At 33.6% G+C, this 27,270-nt stretch overlaps 1 protein-coding gene across 1 annotated transcript in view; it reads left to right on the plus strand.

Annotated features, from left to right (window-relative positions):
• The window catches only part of LOC123704952 (dendritic arbor reduction protein 1-like), a 54,429-nt gene extending 27,159 nt beyond the window's left edge, over positions 1–27,270 (plus strand). The window contains exons 3-8 of the mRNA XM_045653458.1: positions 23,256–23,696; positions 24,264–24,359; positions 25,105–25,264; positions 25,463–25,522; positions 25,745–25,983; positions 26,377–27,270. Coding sequence (XP_045509414.1) covers positions 23,256–23,696; positions 24,264–24,359; positions 25,105–25,264; positions 25,463–25,522; positions 25,745–25,935 — 948 coding nt within the window. The 3' untranslated portion in view covers positions 25,936–25,983; positions 26,377–27,270. The remainder of the gene's footprint in view (positions 1–23,255; positions 23,697–24,263; positions 24,360–25,104; positions 25,265–25,462; positions 25,523–25,744; positions 25,984–26,376) is intronic.

Below are 27,270 nucleotides of genomic sequence, written 5' to 3' on the forward strand. Positions count from 1 at the left end.
TAGCTATCAATAAATTGTTTGTACTTATCTTTATTACAACTTCGAACGATCCGGGGATCGAATTTTGATTATTTGGCAGTTGGCTCTATGTGGACCTACACGGTGAGGTTAAAAGTTTGCTTTCTTCTACCACAATAATTTTAGCTGACGTAGGTACGTAGACGTAGTTCTTTCAATTCAAATAAAATGTTATCTCGTTTTAAATGTAATACATTCAAATTCTGAAGTTTTATTTTATAGCCTGGATAAACACCGGTAGTGAACTTTTTACGCACCATAACAATGACATACGGTTATTGCGTATCGTTGAAACTGAGCGGTTTAAATCGATTGCCTTCCATAAATTTATGTGGAAGCAATTATATTGCAAGTTTAAACAGCCTATAAAAAGCAAATTACACATATTTCTCGAGTTTAGTGCAAATTGGACGACATAATTCAGCTCTACGTTCAGGTGTTTTATGATTTAATTCATGAAAATTAAATAACATAAACGTTTGGATTTACTATTGGAAATGTCCAATTATTATTTGATGAAGAGAAAATTTTCTAGCGAATAATCTGGAAGCTAAGTCATTCCACTAGACCTAAATTATGCTAGCTACAAGATTAGTTGAGGGATTAATTAAAGGCCGTGTTTAAAAAATCAACAGCCAAATTTTGTTAAAAACCTATATTTTCTTCAAACTAATGCACAGATATGTATCTGATCACATCATCACGTACTTATTCAAATTCTTGCATTCGCAAACTATGAAAACCTAATGGATTATAAAATCAAAAATTTTGAAGGTAAAAATCATTTTAATGATAAATTCACCTATCGTCCTTCCATCACTAACTCAAAAATAAATATCATACAAAATTTAACCAAACAACAAAACAATAAGTGTATATGACCCATTGTCGATTCAACGAACATTGACTGTTATCTTTCTGATGACAAATGGACTTAAATCTCTGAGCGGCTTGAATGACGTTTAGTACCGGGTCTTCACTCGCAAACTTGCCGTGACAAGGTATCCATCGCTACATTTATTACGATCTGAAGCAGTAGCTCTCGATGTATCACAGCATTGTATTGTGTCATAGCGATTCGCGCTACTCGAAGATGGTAACATCTTTAAATGCAGGGTTAAGCCGATTTAGATCGAGCCGATAGAAAGAGGAACGCGCGTGATGCAAATTCAAATAAAGTTATGTGTTCACGTATACAAAGAAATAAATTCAAATCTGAAACGTCGGATTGATGTATGACTAATAGGGAAACTTTAAACTAGCTTATGGTATAAAAACTTGTGCCAGATAATAAGAAGTAAACTCGATGCAGTAAATGTTGTATGAATTAATAGTAATGCACGATACACAGTCAACATAGATTTATTATTTAGCTTTTAATTCATTAGGAAAACTTCCATTTCATTGTTTTTCATTCGGGTACCTTTTGCGTTAAAAAAATAAGCAATGCTCAAAACTTCTACATGTGCTTTCAGAATAGCCTCAAATCTTGAGATTTGCGTAAATGTCACCTAAAATAAAATCCTATTGGAAATGATAGGATCAATTTAAGCAATTAAAATTCTTACGTCTTTTTTATATGTCATAATTTTACCATAAGGTAGAGCTTTTTCGTGTATTGATTTCTTAATTTATTATATAGGTATTTCAGTTCTTCTGAAATTTATATATTTTATTGTTCATCTTCATCATCAGCCCATTCTGTTCCCAATGCGTAGGCACGGGCCCCCCGTAAGGGATGGAGAGACTAGAGCTTTTTCGTGTATTGTTTAATATCGAGCTTTATCTCTAAATGTATTCAGTTGGAAGAAAGACATCTATGAAAAAAGTGACTTTTCGCTCGCAGAATCACGCCTAACTCAGATTCACCTGTTCTTCACAAACCTTGTATACAATCAACTTTCCTTTATTATCAACTTGCAATTTCCGAGTTAGCCAACAAATAAAAAAATATGTTCTGTAAGTAATTACTCTGTTTTCTAAAACAAAGTTACGAAGTCATATTTTGACAAAATTTATTGCAAAATCCTAACAACGAAGGTACATTTTGCAAAAAATAGTACTCAAACATTTTGTTACAAATCCTCTATTTTGACAAACTCTTACAAGAATACGGTTTCCAATGTTACAATTAGAGTCAAAAAGCAAAGACGTATACATTTTGCACGTGTAATGAGTGAAATTATACCAGACCGATTGTGGTGGTCGTATAGAAAGTGGAAGCAACCTCGCCTGAGGCGCACTCGCTCGGGACTGGCCTAGGGTAATCGCGGTCAACGGTGTTTATTATCTTACTGTTTTAACCTCACCATTCTCTTAAGATCGCATCTTTTTTGGCATCCTTTAATTCGGTTTGTTTAATGCCGGAATCTGGTTTGACGATAAAAAATCTTTATACTTAATCATTAAACATGATTTCAATTTAAAAGATTGACAAATAAATACGATGCGAATAAAGTTATGTTTGTAATGGTTTATTTTTTATCATGATCCAGTTTTAGTTCATAAATTATCTTTTTAACAAAACGTTTGTACAATTAATCTATTGGTTTAATATCGTTACAGTTTTGTCGTTTCGGATATGTAAACGTATTTATTCATGCAAATGATGAGTCTACACTTGAGTTTATTCTGTGCCTAAAAATCGGCGTGAGTAGCGATAAATAGAAGCACATTATCTCCCAATCAATCTCCCCACCTGCACATTCGGCAGTAAATCTTCATTATTACCGTTTTTTTCCAATTTACTGTTAGGCGGTCATTCACGGCCTCAACTCTGTCGCCTCTGATTGTTAATGGGTATCGAAATGTCATAAACAATCGAATGAATATATTTTATGATATTTTTATTGTATGCATAATATTATATTCACAATAAGCGCTTTATCAAATCTTAAATTGTGAATCATCGTTTGTCTACATTCTACAATGATATTACATGTTGTGGTAAGAGTTGTTCTTTATTAGGTACCTACTTACTAATTTGTCAAAATATTAATTACTAGCTTCCGCCCGCGACTCCGTCCGCGCGGAAAAATTAAGAAAAATTATTTATTTTTTTCTGCATATTTTTACGGGCTAAAAAGTATCCTATTTTATGCCCAGGATAATAAGGTATAATTATACCAAGTTTCATCGAAATCGAACCGTTAGTTTTCACGTGATGCCTTCACATACAGACAGACAGACAGACAGACAGACAAAAAAAATTTTAATCACATATTTGGGTTTGGTATGGATCCAGTAACACCCCCTGCTATTTATTTTTTCAATATTTTCAATGTACAGAATTGACCCTTCTACAGATTTATTATATGTATAGATTGTGTCTATAGGGATACAGATTGGTACCTATACTTCATAGTAGGATATCCGTTGTTATACAAAAACATTTTTTGTTAAATAGAAAATACGGTCTCTCGAAAATATTTATACCTTCCACACTTATAATACATACATATGTATTTTCATTGAATTAATGCCTGATCTCAAATATACTTTTAAAATGTTAATATTTTACATTTTTATTGTATGCTATAGGTTCTTTTGTACTCTAAATTTATATTCGGCATTACGTTTCATATACAAACGTTATAAATTTATTTCCTGAAACAAATATAGAATTTGGTATTTCCGTATAATCCTATTCCATAAAAAAATATATCAAAAATGTTCCCCAATACAACACGTCATCAGCGGCAATAAAAATTAATATAGACTCGTCCTAACACAGTTTTCTGTAGCCGGCGGCCGTAAATCTAATTATAAGTTTCTATTAATTGCTAATACGAGATATGGACTGTAATAAAAACCTATAAAGATCTTAATCGAATACAATTGAGTAAATTGAAAATACGTTTAATTAAATACGTTTATTTCGTATTTTCTCCTTCGAGTGTGCTCTCTAGATATCGTCTACCGATACGATCTAGTTGCTATCCATCAAACTGGTTGCAAGGTAGACTATAAACGTCATTAAATGTGACCGAAAAGGATTTAGTTCTGTCCCAATATGGAATGTTTTAACTCTGGTAAAAGTGTAACTAGATGGTACATGGCTTTGTGACGTGCGTGCTACACGAATATAAGAAACACATGATTTTCAGTTGCGTAATTAACTCAGCCCTGATAATATATTCCCGTTTCTAATCAGTGGCCAACGTGTAATCGCGATGCGTAACTTAAGTAATTAATGAATACAATAAATCGATTCATGCAACTGTAACTTAACGCTAACTTAATGTGATAAATATTTAATGTCAGTTTATAACGATTAATTTCACAAAATAGAACGATTTAAATTCGCAAATATTTTCTTTAATATAAAAATAGTAAATTTTATGTAAAACAACTCAATAAAATGTAATAATTAATATAATCATAGATAGTGTTACGTGTGTGTATACTTGATATGTATCTATAAATAAACAAACACACATAAAAAATAACGAAACGAGAAATTAGAATATTAATTTTCGTTCTAGCCCGGATGATGTCATTCAGATACAATCAAGAAAAAATATAAAAATACGGTCCTCAATAAGAAAAAGTTTCTCTGATGTCAAATTATCAGCGGTATTTTTTATTAATGTATAAAATATAATTTATCATTGTATCATTGTAATAAAAAGAACGTAATTTTATGTAACTATTTGTAGTTGCGTATATATAAATAGGGCAACAAAAATGTATTTATAGTCACCCCATTTATTAATCATAATTCCATATTCATTCACGTAAGCGCCAAAAAAACGTTCATCTAAGCAATCCAATTTATCTAATGTCTATCCACAAAATGAATTATAAAAAAACCTAATAAGTATGTTTATAAATGTGGTGACATTAGCGCGCGATTATACCTCATGCGCACGCGTGGGCGTTGAGTTTTCCCGCCACTCCGACAGTTATACCAATATATGAAGACTGACGACTCTAGAATTAATGTTATACTCGTTTATCTACATATTACGGCTATAATAATACGGTAATTTCTATATGAAGGCTTACATTTTGTTATACAACATATACAATAGACATTTATATTTTGTAACAATGTTACCATGTTTTTCGGTGGACCTATATGAAAATAATAATATGCAAGGCAAAATTAGAAAGTCTCAATAAATTACAGACTTTACAAATCATATAAAAGATATTAATTTATTAATTATACTTACTATTTAATCCTACTTTCGAACACATGGTAAGAAGCATTCAAACAGTATATATAACGTTCGGTGTCCTTTTTTTAAATTAATAAAACTCTATATATACTCTAGAACATATTTAATAAGGTCTTCTTTATATTTATTGTTCAATAATCCATAATCTTATAATTTTACGTGTAAAACAAACAATAACGAAGTATGCATACACATAGAAATGTGGAAAGCTTACTACGTAAATTACGTACGAAAAACCATAATTTTAAGATGTAAACAGTCGTGTTGGTATGAGGTCCCATAGTAGGCGAAGTCTCGGTGGTCCCCTGACAGTAGAATATTACGAGCAATTAAATTTTATGTGTTGTTGGCAAAGCACCGTCACATAGCGACATACTGTGTTCTCGGTCTTTAATTTTTATTAACATTTGCTTATTGTTTTTGGATGTTCAATAAATTTCAAACATAATTTACATACGTTAGTAGGTATCTAATTATTTTCTACCGCTCGTATTCGTCGTTATTCTTAAAGATAGCCATTTGAAGTTACAATAAGCTTACTTATATTATGTAACATGTCAGTAACAATTTTTATGTTATTTGTATTTGTTTTATGTTATTTGTTTACTTAATTCTTCACAGTATGCCTGCCTTATCATGAGTACTTTTTATGTATGTGACAAATAAATTAGTGAATGAAATTTGGCCGCAAAAAAGACTCAAGTCCCCACCAGACCATCTGGCAGCTACGAACAATCCGATTTAAAACTTAAAGTGGAACGTACTAACATTTCCAATAATTAATTACAATATTAGAACGGTGTAACCGTTTGATTAAATTAAAGTATTTTGTTGTATTCGTTGTAATTTACATAATAGTCTCAGAGCGGAGACACTGTCCGTTACTTCAAGTGATGACATCATCACACAAACACGTTAATACTAAATTCTGACTGAGTTTATGCGTTTACATTTATTTTTCTATAAACAACTTCTAGATTTTTGATTTTGAGATATCAATGGAAGTTTTTTCGGCTAACGCTTATCGTTAACAATTTTAAAATTATATTCCTTACCAACTACCTTAGATAGGTAGTGTTACACCATCTAAAGTACTGATGTTACTTAATTTCAAAGCTTTTTGCGATTTCCAGTGCCAATTAAAAATTTAAAGACGACGTATTTAGTACTGTCACCAAGAATGAAACGTGATAAACGAGATATTACGTTCAAACAATTAGCCATTTAACCAATTTATCATAAACTCACCTAATCATAGACATTTCAACCTTAGCTTGCACAAGCGCTCCGTTTACTCAAATACGGTAATATTCTAATGAACCGTCTACGCCAAATTTAATATTTCGTAGTACATTGTTTAGTACAGTTTATAAATAATTAGTAAACCGCCCTTGGCTCGCCTGCTTTGTCTAAACGCAATAAATGATATAGTAAAACCTTCCTCGAATAACTCTATCTATTAAAAAAAACCGCATCAAAATCCGTTGTCTGGTTTTAAAGATTGAAGTATACCTACCCTACAGATGAGCCGCGAAGCCTGCCGTCATCCTGGGTCCGCTGTAATTTACGAGGCATGCTAATTAGGTATCAATAGCTGGCCCGTTAGCGCTCATTCATAAAAGTCGGAGATACATTAAGTTATGAGCCATATAAATGAGATAAATTAAAATTACGCTAATTATGATTTTGTGCATCTACGCCTGCACACGCTTTGTTTGGTACTTGTTGACTTTCATTTTAGCATTGCTATTCGATCTTGAGTAATGGAAAGTTTGAACTATGTTATGATTGAATTAATTATTACTATTATTTTCTATTCTAGATTACGTTTAAATTAAAATATTTTTTCTAGATAAGTTTCATTTTATTTCTTTATTTATTACAATATGTAACTTTTGTTGACCGCTATACAGAATGTAGAGTTATTTTATCTATTTTCTCTATTGAATACAACCATATATTAAATGGGCATTTATTCATGCTTCGGTCAGACATTGCACTGTACCTGTATTAGAATTATGTCAGGTACATTAGAATCGGAATCGTCATAGGTCACACGATATGTATAATACAAATTGAACAGAAGTCGTGACCAGTGTTTCATTGTTAGCTTAACCGAGGCTGGATCTCGTCCGGCCCTTTTAATTCTCGTATGTTACACTCGAAATAGGTTCTATACTGAGCTTCTGGCATCTGGTAGCGAATGGCTTTGTTCTCGTTGCGCAAAAATTGTTAAGAAATTTTCTTCAGTAGTAGTTTGTCATCCCGCGATGTTTGAAAATTACAGGTCGTTCCTAGATAAGACGAAATTTATAAATTATTGTAATAGCTGCAGATTATAGGCTTTTAAATATGAATAACATTATAGTCCTATTTATATAATTTAAATATCCTGCTATGGCTCTAGTTTGAGTCGGTTCATCATAGCCAGGAAAATCAAAGGTAATTTTCTTGAAACTTTTTATTCCAGCACCTACGAGTTTAAATTCACAGAAACTCCACAGAGTCATAAATAACTGTCAAGTGTAAAAATATGGAACAGTAACATTTTCGTGGAACACTGAGCCAGTAGCTCTACAACGTTACATTCAATTCATTATACTAATTATTAGATAACATATTTTGAGAGACCTTATCGTGTTCCAACTTCCTTTTTAGTGGAGTAAAAAATGCACAATTCCTTCTAATGACGAAGTCGTGAGTGGCATTCGTACTTACTGCGGGTGATATGATCTTGAGATTGTTTCCGGCGCTGCGTGGGCGGCTCAGTTTCCTAACCCGAAAAATGGAAAACGCTTCGCACGCGCAGAGCTTCCTCTCGCGGGGTCAAGAGCACCTTGCGATTTGCGATAAGGCAGATCTATCTAGAGTTGTGGATTTTCAGCTACACTGGGAATTTTATTTGAAAACTACAGGGAAATGAGAGAAGATTAATGATAATTCTTAAGTAGGTAAACAAAAATTATTATAATAGGTACTAAATGTTGTGATGGTGACAAAGAAATTGTTTTATTTTAAACCTTCGACCGACTTCGGATATGTCGATTTTACTGAAGAAAGATTTTTCAAGTTAGATATATTTTTGTTGGATTGCGATATTTTTGTAGTGTATATTTTGTACTTATTAAAGCTATTAATTACCAAGTACCAAAACACTTTTCTTGTGTGAATTTGAACAATAACCTCGCGACTCGCGAGACACACAACATCAATCAACTTACGTTTTGCGCACGATACCACGGCTCATGCGCGAAGGCTCTGAGGCTTTCAAATTAAACTTTACGCGGCCGATGCGCACATGATTTTGAACTCTATAATCTTCATCTTGTATATATTTTTCTAAGATATCGTGTGACGGTAAACGTTCCAGACACCATTCATTGAGACAAATAACGGGCAAATAGTAATCTCGACGCGCGACGCCATTCAAAAGAGTGGGTACAGTCGGATAGAGATGTGCATTTATTCATTTGTATCTTAATTAATACATTAGAATTTAATTATTAATGCACAATGATTTCATTCATATATTCACTTTTTGAAAAGTAAGCTACTGAAATGTGAAGTTAATTATTTCTTTTAATTTGGATACTTTTTTCTCCATAATCTTCGCTTATTTTCTATCAATGAAATCTAAAAAAAAGTAATTGCAGCACACAACTATTTAAGTAATTAATTTTAAAGCTTTTGTGTACGAATATACCAAATATGTTCATGCAAATGAGTGTGTGTAAGCAGACGCTCAAATTTGTATGTGTGTACCAAATAACTAGTTTCACGTGCCAATGTATTTGGCCGTGTTAACGACATTGTATACATGTGTGCGTGAGAGTCGCGTGCGCCGCATTCCTTTGCGTAGTCATTCATATTTATACTCAAAAAATTTCAAGTCTAACTAAGCTATGAGAAGAAATGATGAGTACATTAATTTATCAATATGATTAATTTACCAATATTATAAATATACATAATACAACCGCACGTGTTTTTTTCTTTAGTAAGTCGCATAGCGCTCTAACTTTTCCAAACCAAACCAAATTATTAATTAACAAAATGTGGGCCACCATAAGAGATCGTTTTACGAAAGTAGACGTGTCTCCTAATCTTTGAAAGGAGGACTTTTATTATATGTAGCTAATAGAAGATATTTATATAATATAAGAATAATAAACAAAAATAATGAGGAAATTACTGATAGCATCTATGGAAAATAAGTAACGTGTATACCTCATCTTATTGAACCTAAAAAATTAAAGAACCTAATCGAAATACCGCTAGTTTAGACAGTAGACCACAATGAATCTATAGCATATTTAGTATAGATTAGGTTCCCTTATTCTATGGTCAACCAAATAGGTGAAAATATTCCACCCGTCCTTTACATAAGAACATTATTTTGACAAAATACCAATACAAAGCAATGAGCTGCAATACGATCAAATGTATTCCACTATGTAACATTTTGAAAAGGTCACTCAATACGTGCTATATATACTTAACCTTTCGGAACCCAAATGATACATTATCATGCTACCAAGTTGATAAAAATTATTTGGAAAGTGCGCGCGCAGACGTCGATGTCATTCCACCCCCGCCTTCAACCGCCCAGTGCTGTGATTGGACAAAGCAGGGGTAATAAGCAGTGTATACGTAATATATAACTAGCTTGAACTGAATTGTGCCCGCTTTTCACATCACATTTACATTAGGTCATGAAACTACTTTCAAAACTGCGCTGCTAAATTATAAATTCGAATGAGTTTTCACAAATTATTGGTTTATATGTTTCGAAATAGTGGGGATCTTAAACTTACACTATTGACGTAGTACGAAATTTATTAAGTTTTACTTTGAATTAAATAATCTAACGAAAAATACTCTGTAGCTTCGTACGAAGTACTTTGCATGAAGGCTTTATCTTACAAAAGCTTTATATAAAAAATTGCAAAGTTATCTAGGTTATATAGGTATATAAGCTTAAACGATACCGTATTTTAAAAAGGCACATTTTGTTGATCATTCTTAAAACATATTATCAGATGCATAATAAATATTGAAATATACCTACAAAATTTCATACATTCCTGATGGTAAAATGGTAGATTTTAGAGTAATATACCTATTCATATAACTTTATTTTAGTAAGAATAAACAAAGTTGTCTCACCAAGTGTATCGTTAATCTGGCTCTACGTTACATATCTATATCTAAACATAAACATTAATTAATTGAACATTAAGATTTATTAACTTTTCTTCTTAATGACTTTTTCCCACTCTCGGAAAATTACTCAGTCTTTAAGGTAATTGTATTATTAAGTTCTTATAAATAATATATACGTTAAAAAAAAGCTTTCATAAAAAAAATATACCTAATAATTTATAGGTCTCGGTGTGTTCGTGACTCATCTTATTAATTCAAATCGTATTAATATTTATCATCATTTCTGTATTTGAGTTTACTGCGGACAGCTCTCTGAATGTTGTGAATAATGACTTAGTTTCCATTTGGTTAAATTATGGAACATAAAGGACCTATGCTATATTATAATATTATAAAGACTATGAAGCACGTGCTAATTGTCCTATTCCTATATTTAAAAGTTAAAATTAAATATGATGCGAGTAACGCACAATCCCACCATTTTTAAAAACACTTTAATAAGTATAAACTCAGAGGAACAACAAAATTAACAAAAATCTATATTTATGTAACGTTATTTATTACAATGATGTTTTATTTATGTCATACTAGAGAAAAAATTAAGAACGGTAAGCTCTCGAAAGAAAACAACAACATAGAACTACATACCATCTCCAATTTAGCCGGACGCACAGTGACTAGTGTTAATATCTAATCTAGATCATATGACGTGGATCTATCATATATTTTCCCCAATGTCGAACACTCAACCCCATACTGCTTTACGATCTCCGACCGCTCTCACTGGATTTTGTTCTTTATTTCCGGGACCATAAAGATAATTTCCTTTTCTTATTATGAACACTACCCTCCGATCGAGTCCATTCAATTTACGCCGGACAAGTTATGCGTTTTTTATTGCAGTCTGCTATAAAACTGACGCCTCGATTATTATGAAGTATCATTACGAACAATATGGTTAAAGTGTGAAACCGACGTCCTTTATATCCAAAATGTTTTATAAAATTATTTCGAAACGGTATCATAAGTAAGTATAACGCGCGCGTTATTGTTGTGAAGGCTCTTACATGCAAATTTGAAATGCCAATTTATTACTATAAATATATAATATATGGTCTTGTATGTGCTTAGAAATCAGGGACAAGAATATGTATGATATGCTGCGCTAAATATACATTTGTAGTTTCAAATAATTTCGAAGCATTTATGTAAGTATTTCCATCCCCAAAGCAGTAAACCTATGCCAGCTTAGTCTAAGATATCTGATAAACAGCGTGACAAGTACACGAGGTCGTCGACTTTCTACTACCATGATTGACAGAAATAAATGTATCTCGCAGAATTATTATATCATAATTTAATAACGCAGGCATCTTGCATTGAATGTTCAACACGCTAAGTAATATTATGCAAATGTTTTATTATTCTAGACACGATATATTTTGTTTTTAATACAACCATCAAGCAACCATCCATACCAATATTATTAAATGCGAAAGAACTCTATCTGACTGACAGTTTGTTTTTAGCGTGTGTTTTTGTTAAAAGTTTCAGATAAAATAGAATTGAAAATCAACTTTTGCATCAGAGAGTTTACAGAGCTAAGCATTAGTAGCAAGTAAGTAAGGCAATAGTAGTTTTATATTAAATCACATTCCATATATAAAAAAATCCCTAGAATGCAATTTATTTACTCAATGCTATATTCTATTTAAATCTCAATTAAAATGTTATTCAATGCCTTCTAGGCACCCACTTAAATCACCGATACTTGAATAAAAACTCATTCGTAATAAACACAAGAAGAAAATTATGCTGCATAAATTGAGAAAAATGTAGAGTTCGAATTCATTCGATCTTGCTATTTCTCAAACAGTAAAAAACGTGAACATTAAAAAGAAATACTAGTTACGGTTTCTATAAATTTTATAAATAATAAAAGCTTCTGCTATAAGCTCTATGTTGAGATCTTAGTAGCTACCTACTAACAGTTACGTACGAACTGTAGCCAAGAGCCATTTCGTCAAACAAAACCTTTGATTCAACGGCATCGAATTCGAACCATCGTTTTAGGAGTTACGACGCTACAAACACACAGAAATACACGTTTTATTCATAACTAGATTCCTCTTCTATCAATCCTCTAAAAAAACGCATCAAAATCTCTAGCGTAGTGTACAAAAGGATATGAACAGAGAACCTCTGTTTTATATACTACTAGCTTTCCACCCGCGGCATCGCCCGAGCAGTCAAAGAAAAACCCGCATAGTTCCAGTTCCCGTGGGATTTCCGGGATAAAACCTATCCTATGTCCTTTCTCGGGTATAAAAATATCTCCATACCAAAACCAATGAACCAATTTCATGAAAATTGGTTCAGTAGTTTAGAGGCGTGATTGAGTAACAGACAGACAGACAGAGTACCTAACTTTCGCATTTAAGAACAATAAAATTGAATGAATAGTATTACCAATATTACGCGATAGCATAAGCTATCAATACGTATTCGATAGCAAAGGTTAGCAATTGGTAGACTGAAATCGGAGACGGTCGAAGCGTGCCTCAATCCATTACTCCAGCGAGTGAAATGGGGAGACCATCCATTAACTAATTAGTAACAACCCCCTTCTTCAGATTGTTACGCGCCACGTCTTTGCTTGCTAATTGATCGTTTTATCATAATGTTTTTGAATAAGTCCTAAATACAGTAATGCAGTTTTGTCTAAGTAAGTTGTTTTGGTATTTGTGATAATAATTTTTTTAAATAAATTTAATTAAGTTTCAGTGAAAACCTCCCCCAAATGTATGATTTTTTTTCTATAAGTTATGTAAAATTAAACTGAATTTTTTACTCTTTAAATATTATGGCTCGCTAAATATAGAACTTATGCATACGAACCTATAAAAAAAAATTACAAAAATATTATTTAAAAAATTGTGACTCAAAGTTCTGAACCCATTTTCACAATCACTCAATAATCTTATAATATAAATAAACCCAAAATGTGTTGGTAAGCGCATAACTTGAGAACGGCTTAACCGATTTCGTTAATTCTTTTTTTTATAATATTCCTTGAAGTTCGAGGATGGTTCTTATGTAGAGAAAACGTGAATATGTACCACGGGCGAAGCCGGGGCGGACCGCTAGTATATAATAATTATATTAAAGATTATCGAGTGATTTTCATAAAAAGGTGTTTAAATACAAATCAGTTCCAAATCACACCCTCAAAAATATCGGACCGCAAAGCGATGCCACCAAATTAAAAAGTCCAGCTAACCCCCGTTGTATCATCGTTGTCTAATGAAGTAATGCGGTGGGGTGCAAGGCACGCGACCCCGTTCAAATTATTTTATTATTATAATAAAATGGAGTCAAATGTGTAAATTACGGCGCGTGCCGGTTGATCCCCGTGACAGAGCTAGGTTAATGTGTACTTGCCATGTATGTTTTAATTAAACATCATCACGTTAACTTCGACTTTTTGGCTTCGATAACAATATTATGTCATCGAATCAGATCCAACACAATATTGAGGGAATAAATTCATCATACCGAAGTTTCCTTATATTTGTGATCTCTTTAAAAAGTGTAGTAAACTCCATCGACAACTTTCTTGAAGAAGATTTGGTGGCGCGTTCTTATGTGTGCGTCTTTCCTCAATCTCTCACTACTATCATAATTTACGTCCAAGCGTGTTACTGATTATGATAACCTGTACTGTTGTTCAACTGGCCAGGCTATGAAGTAAATATATCCAAATCTAATCCATCATTAACTACGATCATTTGGACTGTTCATAAAACATGACTGTTTCCAAATGATAGACGCAATTGTAAGTTATAGCCGCGTCATAACAGTTAATTTATAAAACGAGCTCCGTGCATTACCTAAAACAGCTCAGCGGTCTCAATAAACATTATAGCCACCTTCATTAATAGCCCGCGGCCGGTCACTACCTCTGTCCTGAGCCCCATCCCCTGCCACCCCAGACCAGGTGTAAAACTGCCCGGTCACGGAAAGACAGACATGCAATGCGGCTAATATGTTTTTATTATTAAAGTCCATCGCATCCTACGTGGGGATGAGCCATGAATATTCATGCTTTGATTTATTTATGGTGTTTAGCTGTGTGCGGTTACTGTTTGTACAGTTCTTATCGTAAATATCGTTTTTTACCCTTGTTCCGCACAAATGCTCGTATCTAATACGTTCATAAAAGCTATTAAATATAGAAAAAGTTGTTTTCACAGCGTTTTAACAAGAGTTATGATGTAACGCTATCGCCTTTATTAAGATTCCTTTTAATGAATCGTTAATCGTTCGAATAACACTAGAGGAAAAAGCTTTTTAGAATACATTATCTTGTTTCTTGAGCGCTTTTTGTAACATTGTTTTGAAATTTATAATATCATTCTAGTCTTAGATGATATTCTTGGCGCAGCCTAAATCAAGATACTAAATGATATACCTTTTTTATTTTATCAAGTAAAACTAATGATAAACTGATGTGCTTTATTTCTTAAAAAAGTTTTTATTCTTATAATAAATCTTTAGACTGTGTAATGACAACACTTATTTTCCTCCTTTTCCTTTAACATGCGTAAAAAATTTTTTTTTTTTCATTACATTACTAAAAAAAATTATAAATCATGCAAGCCTTTCACAAAATCGTGCTACATATTTTCATCACATGAGTCAAGTGTTTTCTCTGTGAAATCGTTGAAAGCACAAGTGACTAATCGAGGATGTGCATCAGCCACACTGGGTCCCAAATGTTGGAAAATCTTTATGTTATCTAAGGCTTGTGTTAATTTACAGTATGGATGTACAATGTACATACATACCTAATACTATCAGGTTCTAATATTATTGAAATACAACTCTTTACCTGTATTATCTAAAGTATAGAATAGAAGTATAAAATGAAACAAAAGAAAGACATAAGAAATCATATAATTAAAATATTCCCGAATATAAGAATTTAACGTCAATTGCAATGAGAATTATATAATTATATATCTCGATATGAGTATTCGCATTCAAAGCTCGTAGCGCTCTTCCACGCTAATATCAAAAGAGATTTAACTCTAACTCGCAATTTTAAACCATTTACATAACGACATTTACGCGGATAATGCAGTTTAAATTATAAAGTGGATAAACTAATATAAATTATATTGCAAAATAATTGTCAGCATGCATTACACTGTAACGCTAACTGACGGCAAAACAACGAAACATTCCACGGTTCCAATAAAACCCTGAGTCAGTGCATATACTTCTCAAACTTGTAATAGTGGATATTACTTTGCCTCTGCACATTCTAAGCTTACTGAAGGGAAAGATTACATTCGCCCGTAAACATTATTTTTATGATTACGTTGAGTTTTTATACAATACGCACACGCATAAAGTCGGGTTATGTTCAACAACTACTTAGATACGTTTGATTTGAAATGCTTCATCGTTTAAAAACTACACTATTACCTATCTACTACTTTCTTAAACAAGAAATACGAGCCCCCACCACAGAAAACATACCGCTTTATTACATTGCCATATTTAATATAAACATAAAATGTTAAAAAATATGCAAGTATTATGATGATATATAAATTATATTGAAATTATTGATTACACCTCCATTTTATCAAAACCATTGTTTTTACAGTGCGTTTACCCAATGAAATAGAAGACTGGGATGTTTGTAGATTTATTTTTTGTGTGTCAAACGACGCTCGCAACCCCTGTGAATATTTACCGAAAATTATGGGAAAAGTAAACTAGCACTGTTGCGTCTCCTATTTCTGACCAACGCCGAGGGACGCCATGTTAATTTAATGTTATTAATGTGACGTGTTTGTTTGCGTTTCGATTCATTAAGCTCTTGACGTTTTATTTTGTAACAACGTTCAAGTAATATTCGTGTCTACCTATAGTTATAGATTATTAAATATTAAACTAAAGATAGATATAACTATGTACTCGTAAAAATCTATAGGTATAGAGTCAGAGTTATAAAGCTTTATATAAGCTCACTAAAATTAAGATTACTTTAGAATGAAGTGCGGAAGTACTTAGATGCTGTTAAAGTGTATTTATGTAATAAACTACATAATACAATTTAATGACTGTCAGACGCAGTGCGTAGTAACCGTGCATTAAAAGGACAAGAAATAATATATTTTGCGTTTTTAGATATCTGTTTTATAAGTTTATAACATATATGTTGTATCTTAAGTAAATATATATAACAAATAGATAGAAAATACGAAAATATTAAATTCTAATAAATTATCAACGTAGAAATATTCAGCAAATGACATCACTAGATCACTACATAGTATAAAACAAAGTCGCTTTCTCTGTCCCTATGTCCCTTTGTATGCTTAAATCTTTAAAACTACGCAACGGATTTTGATTCCGTTTTTTTTAATAGATAGAGTGATTCAAGAGGAAGGTTTTAATATATAATTTATTAGGTTTTAGACAAAGCGGGCGTAGCCGCGGGCGGTAAGCTGGTTTTAATAATAAAAGCTCAAAATTGGTCATCGTGGTATAGTTAGATACAATATAATAGGTATATTACATAACAACAAAAATTCAAGAATCACGAAAGGCCACTAGTAACAAAAATGTATAAAGATTGCGTCAATTACAATAAATTCAAATGCCTGTACCACGGCGGTCGGTGGGCGGCTCCCTGTATCGATCTCCCGCCCTACCGCCCAAGACCCATGGCTTCCATGACTCGCCGCTATGTGTGCCTTTGCCTTGTAAAATATTATTGCTGTAAGCTACAGCCATGGGACATTACGCCAACGTTATTATATTGGACGGCTGTTTATTTTAATTATGAGTATTGTTGTGTTATTTGGAACGGCAATAGTAGAACATAGGCACGGGCACACATTATATACCTATTACAGTTTTTGTTTAAATTTAAACCTTTTTACCTTCTTTCATTCTCTCTCTTTCACTCTTTATATATTTTATCAAGGTTATCACGAGTCTTAAAACAGTAGTACGTTATACGATGTTTTAAATATTTTATTGAACTGCAAAATTCGCTTTCTCTGTCCCTATTTGTATGCTTTATCTTTAAAACTACGTAACGGATTTTTATGCGTTTTTTTTAATAGCTTCGCTTTGTCTAACACCTAATAAATTATATACTAAAACCTTCCTCTTGAATCACTCCTTCTATTAAAAAAAACTGGATCAAAATCCATTGCGTAGTTTTAAATATTTAAGCATAAAAAGGGACATAGGGACACAAAAATCGACTTTTCTTTACTATGTAGTGATATTATATTGTATGTACATTTACGTTTAATATATATTTATAAATATTCAACGTAATTATACAACAAAATGAATTAACAGACTTTACTATGAAAAAACTGGAGTGTTTTAATTTTATTGACTAGAAGTTGTCTTTTGGAATGTGAGAAATTACAAGTCGTAGGTTCGAGAATGCCTACATGAATGCAGATAGAAGAAAGCTGAGTTATATAGGCCCTACCACTATTTTATGTGTTAAAACATTTGCATCAACGTTATAATCATTAAATCATAGGAATTGTGAATAGATAGTGGATACAATAAATATCATTTCGTGTGTTCACAATCGAAGATATACTAAGCAAGGGAAGCATGGTAAAAGCCCCAATCATTAATCGTGCCGATTACAATCAGATTTTCTCCACAAAATGAAGCTTTCACATAGGTTTAAGCGAGTACGTTTCGACGTCATACGTACACAGCGATTATAAAATTATAAATTTAATGTGGTGAATTATGGCCTTACCTACATCAAAGGAAACTGATGTTTGTGCAGCGAGCGACGTTTGCAAAATCAACTGTACGACTCGGTAATAAGCGACAAATGAATGTTTACAATTGTGCATAATGTTAGCTCTGAAGAATGAGCCTGCGTGGGCGCTTAGTTGAATTATGGAAATGGAGCGTCGGCACGGGCCAATGCAGTGTTCAAACAATGCCTTAACGGGATGCTACACCAATTTTATTCCATGAGAACAATATCATACACAATCACAAATCAATAGGTATATACGTACTTATTGGAAAATACATAACTAAATATATCAATGTAAAATACCATTATTATTTTATTTAATCATGAGTACTGAATATTCATAGGACATAAAACTGTTCAATTTTAAAAATGAATTCTCAGTCATAGATAAGACCTTCTAGGTACTTATAGCTATTTCAAACGAAAAGCAGTCTTAAAATGTGTATAAACAATGTTTATTGTTCCGTTTTACTTAGGCTCTATTTCGATGTTGGATCGCTATAGTTGGCAGTCATAAAAGCAAGAGAAAATTGCTTTCATGTATTGCGAGCTGTCACGCGAGCCCGCTGTGATTGGTAGAAAAATGTGGAAATAGAATCGGAAACGTGGAAAGCTTTTCATTCGTTATAAAAGTTTATATAAACCTATGGTTGCTTGAAAAATACGCGCGTTGCTATGCGGCATTATATGAATTTGTAAACAAAGAAAACGTTATCATAATATGCGTTTCACAAAACAACTTCGATTATTTTCTCTATTATCTATGAATTGTAATATATGCCAGTGATATGAAGATAAACTAGATTTAATTTTGCATCACGAGTCAGATGACGAAGCAGAATGCTATTGGTCTGAAAGGTTACGCACTGTGATGGATTAATGGCCACGTCATACTCGCTATCTATAAAACTACCAATCACAGGAAATATTTCAGTAGGTATATTTTGCATATTTAATCATTTTTAGGTCATTCATTATTTTCTACCTAAACTCCAAGTGTTTTAATATTGCAGGTAGGAAGTTTTAACATGTTGTTTGCTAACGACTATATTACCTAAAGGAAAATATTTGGAAACCCTTTCTCTCTTATCATTCATGTGGTTTATGCAAATGCCAAACACTCAAACACGTTTATAAATACAACATCGGTAGAATAACATCCATATCTCGTATTAATATTTAATTGACATCGTATAGATTCAAGACAATATTTATTATAATTACTGTTTATTTAACTGTTTATAGGCTTTTGTTGACGTTGAAATATGATGCTATTTGACAATATGGTTGGAGCTTACAGTGATTAAGTCTAGGTTTCAGATTACATAGACACGGACAGGTATAAAGCTACCGTTTGACCTCTTCTCAGCCTACAGCGCAAAATAATGCACAACTTGCGACAATTAATACGCGCGCTGGCTTCGCCTTGGCGAGATAATATAACATCTTCATAAACCGCTATCAGAATACAGCTTGTAAAATTACGGTAGCTGTCTGTTTAAATGGAAGCAGCCTTTACTTAGATTGATATTATTGGAATTCTAAACAATGGCTTCGCTATTAACATCGTCTCTATTCTATATATTACTATTTACATCATCGCTATTTACATCGCCTTACATCATGAAATATATTCTAAATAATTTTCATGAGAATACATTAATTGACCAATTTTGTTTTAATATTTGTCTCTATGGATTAAAAATGCTTATCGATAAACATTGCCACTTTATATTTAATACTTACTAAACATAACGTATACGTAGATAATATTATTCTAATTTACAACAAACATTTTCTCAATAAAGATAACAACTTAACAAGAGGATAAAAGATTATGCGGTAAACACAACATGTATTTAATTAAAATTTTGTTTAAGTTGCCGACATATCTCTGAAAGTATCTTCAACAATTGTCGGTGCCGCGGGAGGTCTTGTCATTTCATAACTTTCTGCTGTGTACGTGAACCAATTCAATGACTTCGTAAACAGGGTATAGTGAAACGAACTGAACAACCATTGAGCCAAAGAATACACGACTTAATTGTTACCAAATATGTCTATTTTTGAATTATTTGCTTGATAAACAAAGATTTAATAGACATGTTTATCTATAATTATGTTTCGGTATAGATACATCTTCAAAATCCACTAATAAAACGTATAACTTATTAACTTATCCGGCACAATATCAAGGCGCTATAGTGCCAGTTAAAGAACGAAAATAATGAAAGTTTACGCGATACTATTTGTTGCTACATTTATTCAAAAGCTTTCTGGTGAGAGTTACTTCAGTTTCTTGTTAAACATAAAATTACGGGCACTGCAGTTACACCCTGTCTCATTATTATCTATCCTAATTATTGCTGGCATAAACATTGGACCTCGTTTAACTCTACCTTTGAGAAACCAGTTACATATATTTAACTTTAATAACCACAATTGAGTCGAAACACAAGTGCGAGCTTTTGTGGAATCTTAAAACTATTAATGATTAACGCCCAGTAAAGGCTTTTAATTTTTGTAATCTTTATTTTATTTTGAAAATACATTATTAATTCCCTAGGTATATAATTTTACTAAATAAAATTATAAGCTATTTTTCATTTTGAAATGAGTTTTTTGATAAATTGTAATATCAAAACTTCGAAAAAAACATAATGCTGAAACAAGCTAGAATACAAATTGGACCCTCATAAATATTTTGTCATAAACATTTTTCTTTCAAACATTTTTGGAAAGCCCCGTGACCTCTCCCAAAACGATTATTCGCTTATCTGTGGACCCTTGGTCGATCTGTAACATGGTTTAATCTGTGCTGCAATTGCCTAAGCTCGTCTAGCCGCGGTGGAGGAGACGCTGGCGCAATCCATTCGCAAAGGTCAGGCGAGGAATTCGCGCGCGGTCCGGTAGGCTTGCAACACCACTCGCAGCAAAGAGGTTCCATTCGGCACCGAAGGGTTACCGATCTCTTGCGAGCGAGTTAGCAGGTTGCACTGTTTCTATCGGCATTTACTTTGTATCAACTTGGCCGATATTTTACGTGTGTGATTACGGCATTGCTTCACTCCGCTTGTGTTTATTAAATTGCTGTAGTCTACATTTTGTTGTCAAAATTGATTTTGTTAATTTGGATAATGCGTTTGGCCTCTTGGTTGCCGATATACATGCCTACTATCTTCCATGATTTATAAGTCAACTAAGCCAAAAATATATACTTAGTACCTAAAAAATGGGAGCAAAGCAAAAAAAATTAAAAACTTAGGTATCTACTTATTGACAATCACCGATATGACTAAATATTTAAACCGCGAAAATTACAAAAAAACCTGAATACATAAAAAGTTAACGCTAATCCCTTTCAACATTGGTTTATAAAGGCAGTCGGTAATGACGCGTCACCTGCGCTTGCGCCGCGGCGTGGGCCGACCCATTGTATGCTAATGCTAAGCTCGCTCGGAGAAATTGGAAATAGCAAACATGACACCACTATCATCAACAACATTTTTTCGATCCGATTATGATATGTCGCTTTAATTACGTGTAATTACTGCATCGAGTACCGAGACGTGTTCGTGTATCGAAAAATCTTAAGTATACAGAATACACACGTGGTTGTACAGTGTGTATTAAATAGGATAGACATGGTATTGATTTACACATACTTGGTTGCTTGAATCCAATGAAAATTAAATAAAATTACCCAGCTAGAAAAATACCAAAATATGCCTTAAATAAAGGTAGGTACTTAAAATCTTGAGTTTTATCAATTGATATTGCAGGGTAATGTTTTAATGAACATGATGTGCAATTTAACCATACCTTAACTGGTGTCTTGTTCTTAGTATGTTAACTGTAGGTAGTCTGTAAATCCATACTAATATTATAAATGCGAAAGTAACTCTGTCTGTCTGTCTGTTACTCAATCACGCCTAAACTACTGAAACAATTTTCATAAAATTTGATATGGAGATATTTTGATACCCGAGACATAGGCTACTTTTTACCCCGGGAAATAGAATAAGTTTTATCCCGGAAATCCCACGGGAACGCAAACTATGAGGGTTTTTCTTTGACTGCGCGGGCGAAGCTGCGGGTGGAAAGCTCTTTAAATATGACAATAAATATTTATTTGATAGATTTGGTTTGAACTTAGTCACCACAGCCATTTTAGAAGTCCTTTTATACAAAGCCTCATTCCTAAGGAATTTTGAAATAGATACATAGATCCTGTTGGCTGTTTTATGAATAACTAACCCAACTGCAAAAGGATTGTTTTTTCCGTTTTTTCTATATTTTTCATCATTTTCAACAATATTTTTCTGCTCTATCTATATTCTATATCTATAGTCTTCTCCGGAAAATGGATTATACCTACCTGAGATTAGCGCGTTCAAGCAAACATACTCTTCAGCTATATTATTACATTTAGGTAATACATTAGCATATAGAATTGATACTAAAATTAACAACAACGTTAAAGACAGCTTACGACAGATTTTCAATCGAAACAATATCTCTCTTAACGATCTCTAGCAGCAGATTTTACTCAAAAGCCGCAGCTATGTCTGTTTGAAATACACTGCCCCGTGGGATTGGTCTTTGTGATCAAAGGATTTGCATAATAAATTTCTTGTGGTATTTCATAGAATAAATCACGTTGTAAATGTAGGAAAGTTTACATTTGAATAAGATTTTCATAATGCTTACAGATTGGTATTGTTCGAAAAATACTTCGTAATATTCCCGGATACATAAACGTCTTAATCTAGTCTAAACTAAAATTAGGATGCAACTCAAGCGATGATCAAATTTTATTGGGTTCCTTACAACGTAAATAAATTATGCCTTGCACTAATATGAAACCATTCTAACGCATACGATTTTCTCATTACAATCATCATATTTCATCAATGTAGAAAAGTATACAGTAGGACTAGTGCGAACTACTCGACGTTCGTATCACTTTGATCTTGATTCCCCGTAGAGGCTGGTCATATTATTTATTGCATTTATTTTACACAGTGCGAACTTAGTGTCAATGAGTGTCAATGTTTCAACCGTTTCAGACATCTGAACTCGAGTCGCTTCTGTGCAAGCAAGGGGGCGCCGCTATCGCGCCCGGCCACATGGACCTCTTCGACGGGGGGACTTCTTCGCGCGATGATGCCTTCCTCCGCCCCGCCCTGTGGGAGGACATCGCCTCTTCCATCAGGAACATCGATCCTGAAAATGCGAATATGCTCGCTCCGCTCGGAGCCACTCACGTTAAACTCGAAACAGAAGACGCATTACTCGAAGAATGCGCCACTCCACTCCTTAGTCCATTGGAAATCAAGACGGAGAGATTGGGCGCGCCACCGACGTACGCCCACCCTCAGCCGGCGCAGCATCACCTCCAGCAGCAGCCGGCGACGTCGTTCTCAAAATACCCACCTTCGAGACTTGTCTACATGTCTCCTCTGACGCCGCCCGGTTCCGACCAGGGCAGCCCGGGCAATACCATGCAGGTAACTCTACTTACCCTACTGGCCCAAATCTTTGCGATTGCTAGCGACGAAGCGACAGATGGTACCATCTATGCAAAGCGATTGTCATGTACCATTTGTATGTATGTATTGTAAATTTTGCAACGTCACTGCACGAAAACAGGTCATCGGGACGTAAAATATTAATGTTAAACAAATCGAAACGGGTATGTATAAGCCGTCCTCCATAAATTTTTTCTGTGCTACTTTAATCCAATTTGTTTATCAAAATATGATCGGTTTTGTAGAAGAAAAAAATCTAGATGTGATGAATTTTACAACTGCTATTATCATAAAGTAAAAGTTATTTTGGTTAATTATTATTTAGTAAATGAACAATGTACTTAACTAAATAATAATTTACACATTTTTGTTAAACTTTACTTGCAATTTAAAAATGTACTTCAAAGTAGTATTGGTAAAGATTCTCCTATCCTACCTATTTATTTATGTAAAGTTCATTACCTAAATTCTATAGCGTGTACCTAACGTATTCAACTGACATGTGCCATCAAAGAGTGAAACGCAGGAGATGTGGGTATGTTACAGTGTGCGCGCCGCACGCCGCCGCCGCCGTACCACCCGCCGCCGCTGCTGCGCGCGCCGCTCGTGCAGCACCAGCCGCAGCATCAGCATCATCCACCGGTGAGATACATATTAGTCTCTTTTATTTACATTTTTTACCATTTTCTACCTTTATAAAGGGAATTTCCATTTCTATAACCCATTAGTTTTGTCACGTAAAACTTTAATTTACAGTCACTCGTTTATATACTACCCTTATTTTAACAGTAGTAAGTACCTATACCCTAGATATATCCTAGTGATCCTACTGTACCTACTTAAATGTAGAGCAAATGATGTTCATATTATTGTTTTATATGATAAAACCAGCGCCTAATTGTTTTCGATCCACTCAATTAACTACTAACTAAACATCACGGGTTGCCTCTATTTAATTGATTCTAAATAGAACAGTAAACAGCTGTGAAAAACATCTGACCCGAAGAAAGGGAAATAAACACCATTGTAAAGCATCAGCCCGCGGCAATAATCACGTGCTACCTACAGCTAGTTACATCAATGAATAATTTAGTGCTTTTTCAAACCTTATATTTTTGTGCTAAAAATTTTAATTTACATTATCTTTTATTTCATTTAAATAATATTAGGTACTAGCCACTTGTCCGAACTAAGCAAAAAACAAAAACAGATAATTTAGGTAATGTAGGTATGTTACCTACTTTAAGAAAATGTAGAGCTTTCTACTAGTAAAGAATCGGTTTAGTAGCGTTTGTATTAAATCGTCACCAACTAAAAAATCCCCCTGTTACATTTACTTAAGTACAGGTTAGGACACAAGACTAAAAACTCCACGAATTTATTCCAGCCTATGCCCCAAATGCAAATGGCGCCGCAGCCCCCGCCGCCTCAGCTGGGGCACGTCCCCATGCCCCACTCAAGACTGGCCCCACCATCCTCCGTCAAATATAACAGGCGGAACAACCCGGAGTTGGAGAAGAGAAGAGTTCACCATTGCGATTTCCTTGGTAATTCTTTGTTGTAATTAAAACTTAAACACACCTACATTTTATTTAGTTTCCTTACGAAACAATAAATATCTTGTCAAGAACTCCGTCTCCGTCTCACCAACATCTAATATTTATAAAAACTTTGATAACTTTTAACCTATCCTTGAGTATCATTTCGGTCAGTTGTGATACAATAATTCCCAATAATATTTTCAGGTTGCACGAAGGTCTACACAAAAAGTTCGCACTTAAAAGCACATCAAAGGATTCACACAGGTAAACCACTTTCGATTTATTTTACTACACAAAATATTCTGCCCTGCGAATCGAAGCAAAGCGATATTTTTGTTTATTTAATTTTTGTAAACTGCTTGCAATGCGAAAGAGAGCACGTTGTATTCCTCACATGCTGTCCTATACCACAGTAATCAGTATACGTTTATACTGAGCCCATACTTTCCATATTATTAACGTGATTAACAATCTTCATTGCAACAGGAGAAAAGCCCTATACTTGCCAATGGCCTGAGTGCGAGTGGAGGTTCGCGCGGTCGGACGAGCTGACGCGCCACTACCGCAAGCACACGGGCGCAAAACCCTTCAAGTGCGCCGTGTGCGAGCGCTCCTTCGCCAGGTCCGACCACCTCGCGCTGCACATGAAGAGGCATTTGCCCAAAACCTCTAAATGACACGCGAGACGAGGCGCAGATCAAATGCCTGCGCCTCAAATCTCTCAGGTAATTTACTACCAATTTGAAGTTACTATGTGACTTTTATCAGTGACTGAAAATACTCAACGATGACACACACATTACAACATAATATATCAATGCGGAATTCGTAACATCTTATTTATAAAACAAAACACATACTCACACATTCACACTTGCTAAAAAATTGCATATCATACCTACAATAAATAGAGATTATTTTGGACATAAAAGTCGTATCAAAAGATAGCACAAGAAGATATTAGCCTCGTACAACCACATTCATAATTCAGTACCTATTTAAATATTAAGCTGTAAATATCTATCAATTACATATTTATTGTTCCACTTAAAATAATTAAACACATACGAGAAATAAATCAATATCAACTATGGCTGATTTTTCAATTATTGTTTCAGGAGGAATGTAGTGAAAATATATTTCTAGAATGTGACCTGGACTCTAGCCTGATGGACACATTCTACGGAGTGCCGTGACTGTCTGTCTGCTCGTTGTGACGGGACAGCGGCACGAGACTGGGAGATCAGATACCGTTCGGTAAAGCGGCTACAAGATAGCACTGTGTTTCAATAGGTACCTTATAAGAAAGACAACAGATTTTAAGTCATAATACTATATTTATGAAGCCTTGAATTCGTATTAAACGCCCCGGGGGGCATCAACAAACTACTATATTATCATTAAAAGGCCCAATAGGTACAATCATTACCAAGGAAATCGCTTTACATATCTACATACCTAATTATATTGTAAATTGTTAGAGCTATTGAAGTCATCTATAAAACAACTTATATAAGTAAGTACTTGATAGATATTTATGTATTGAAAAATGACAATTATGTGAACGGTGTGTAGCGATCGTAACCTTATTGTGAAATATTGAACCACACTTTATCTAGAACTACTATATTAAAATTTTATCAAAATTTGAGTTAATTATTGACAACGCAACCCTAAATAGATTGCTAGTTTCAAATCAGTAAGTACCTACCTATATTGTGGTCTTGTAAGATAAGTAAAGTCCACTTACGTTGAAATACGTATTGATAAAGTAACATTTGCTCACTGTAACAATAAGACGACGATCGCTATGTATCGTTATTATTTAGTATTCTTTAGATATGATTAATTTATTGAGTTAATTAAGAGTAACATTGAATATCCAAGATATTATCAATATCGATAAGTAATAGTAATAATTACATAATTATTATCAACTAGCGTGTAGTCATTTCAATTGTATGACGGTGACTTCGAATTTGAGTATCTGCTTCAATTTAAAAACCTATTTG

This window comes from Colias croceus, chromosome Z (genome assembly GCF_905220415.1).
Source record: "Colias croceus chromosome Z, ilColCroc2.1".
In the NCBI taxonomy this organism is placed as follows: Eukaryota; Metazoa; Arthropoda; class Insecta; order Lepidoptera; family Pieridae; genus Colias; species Colias croceus.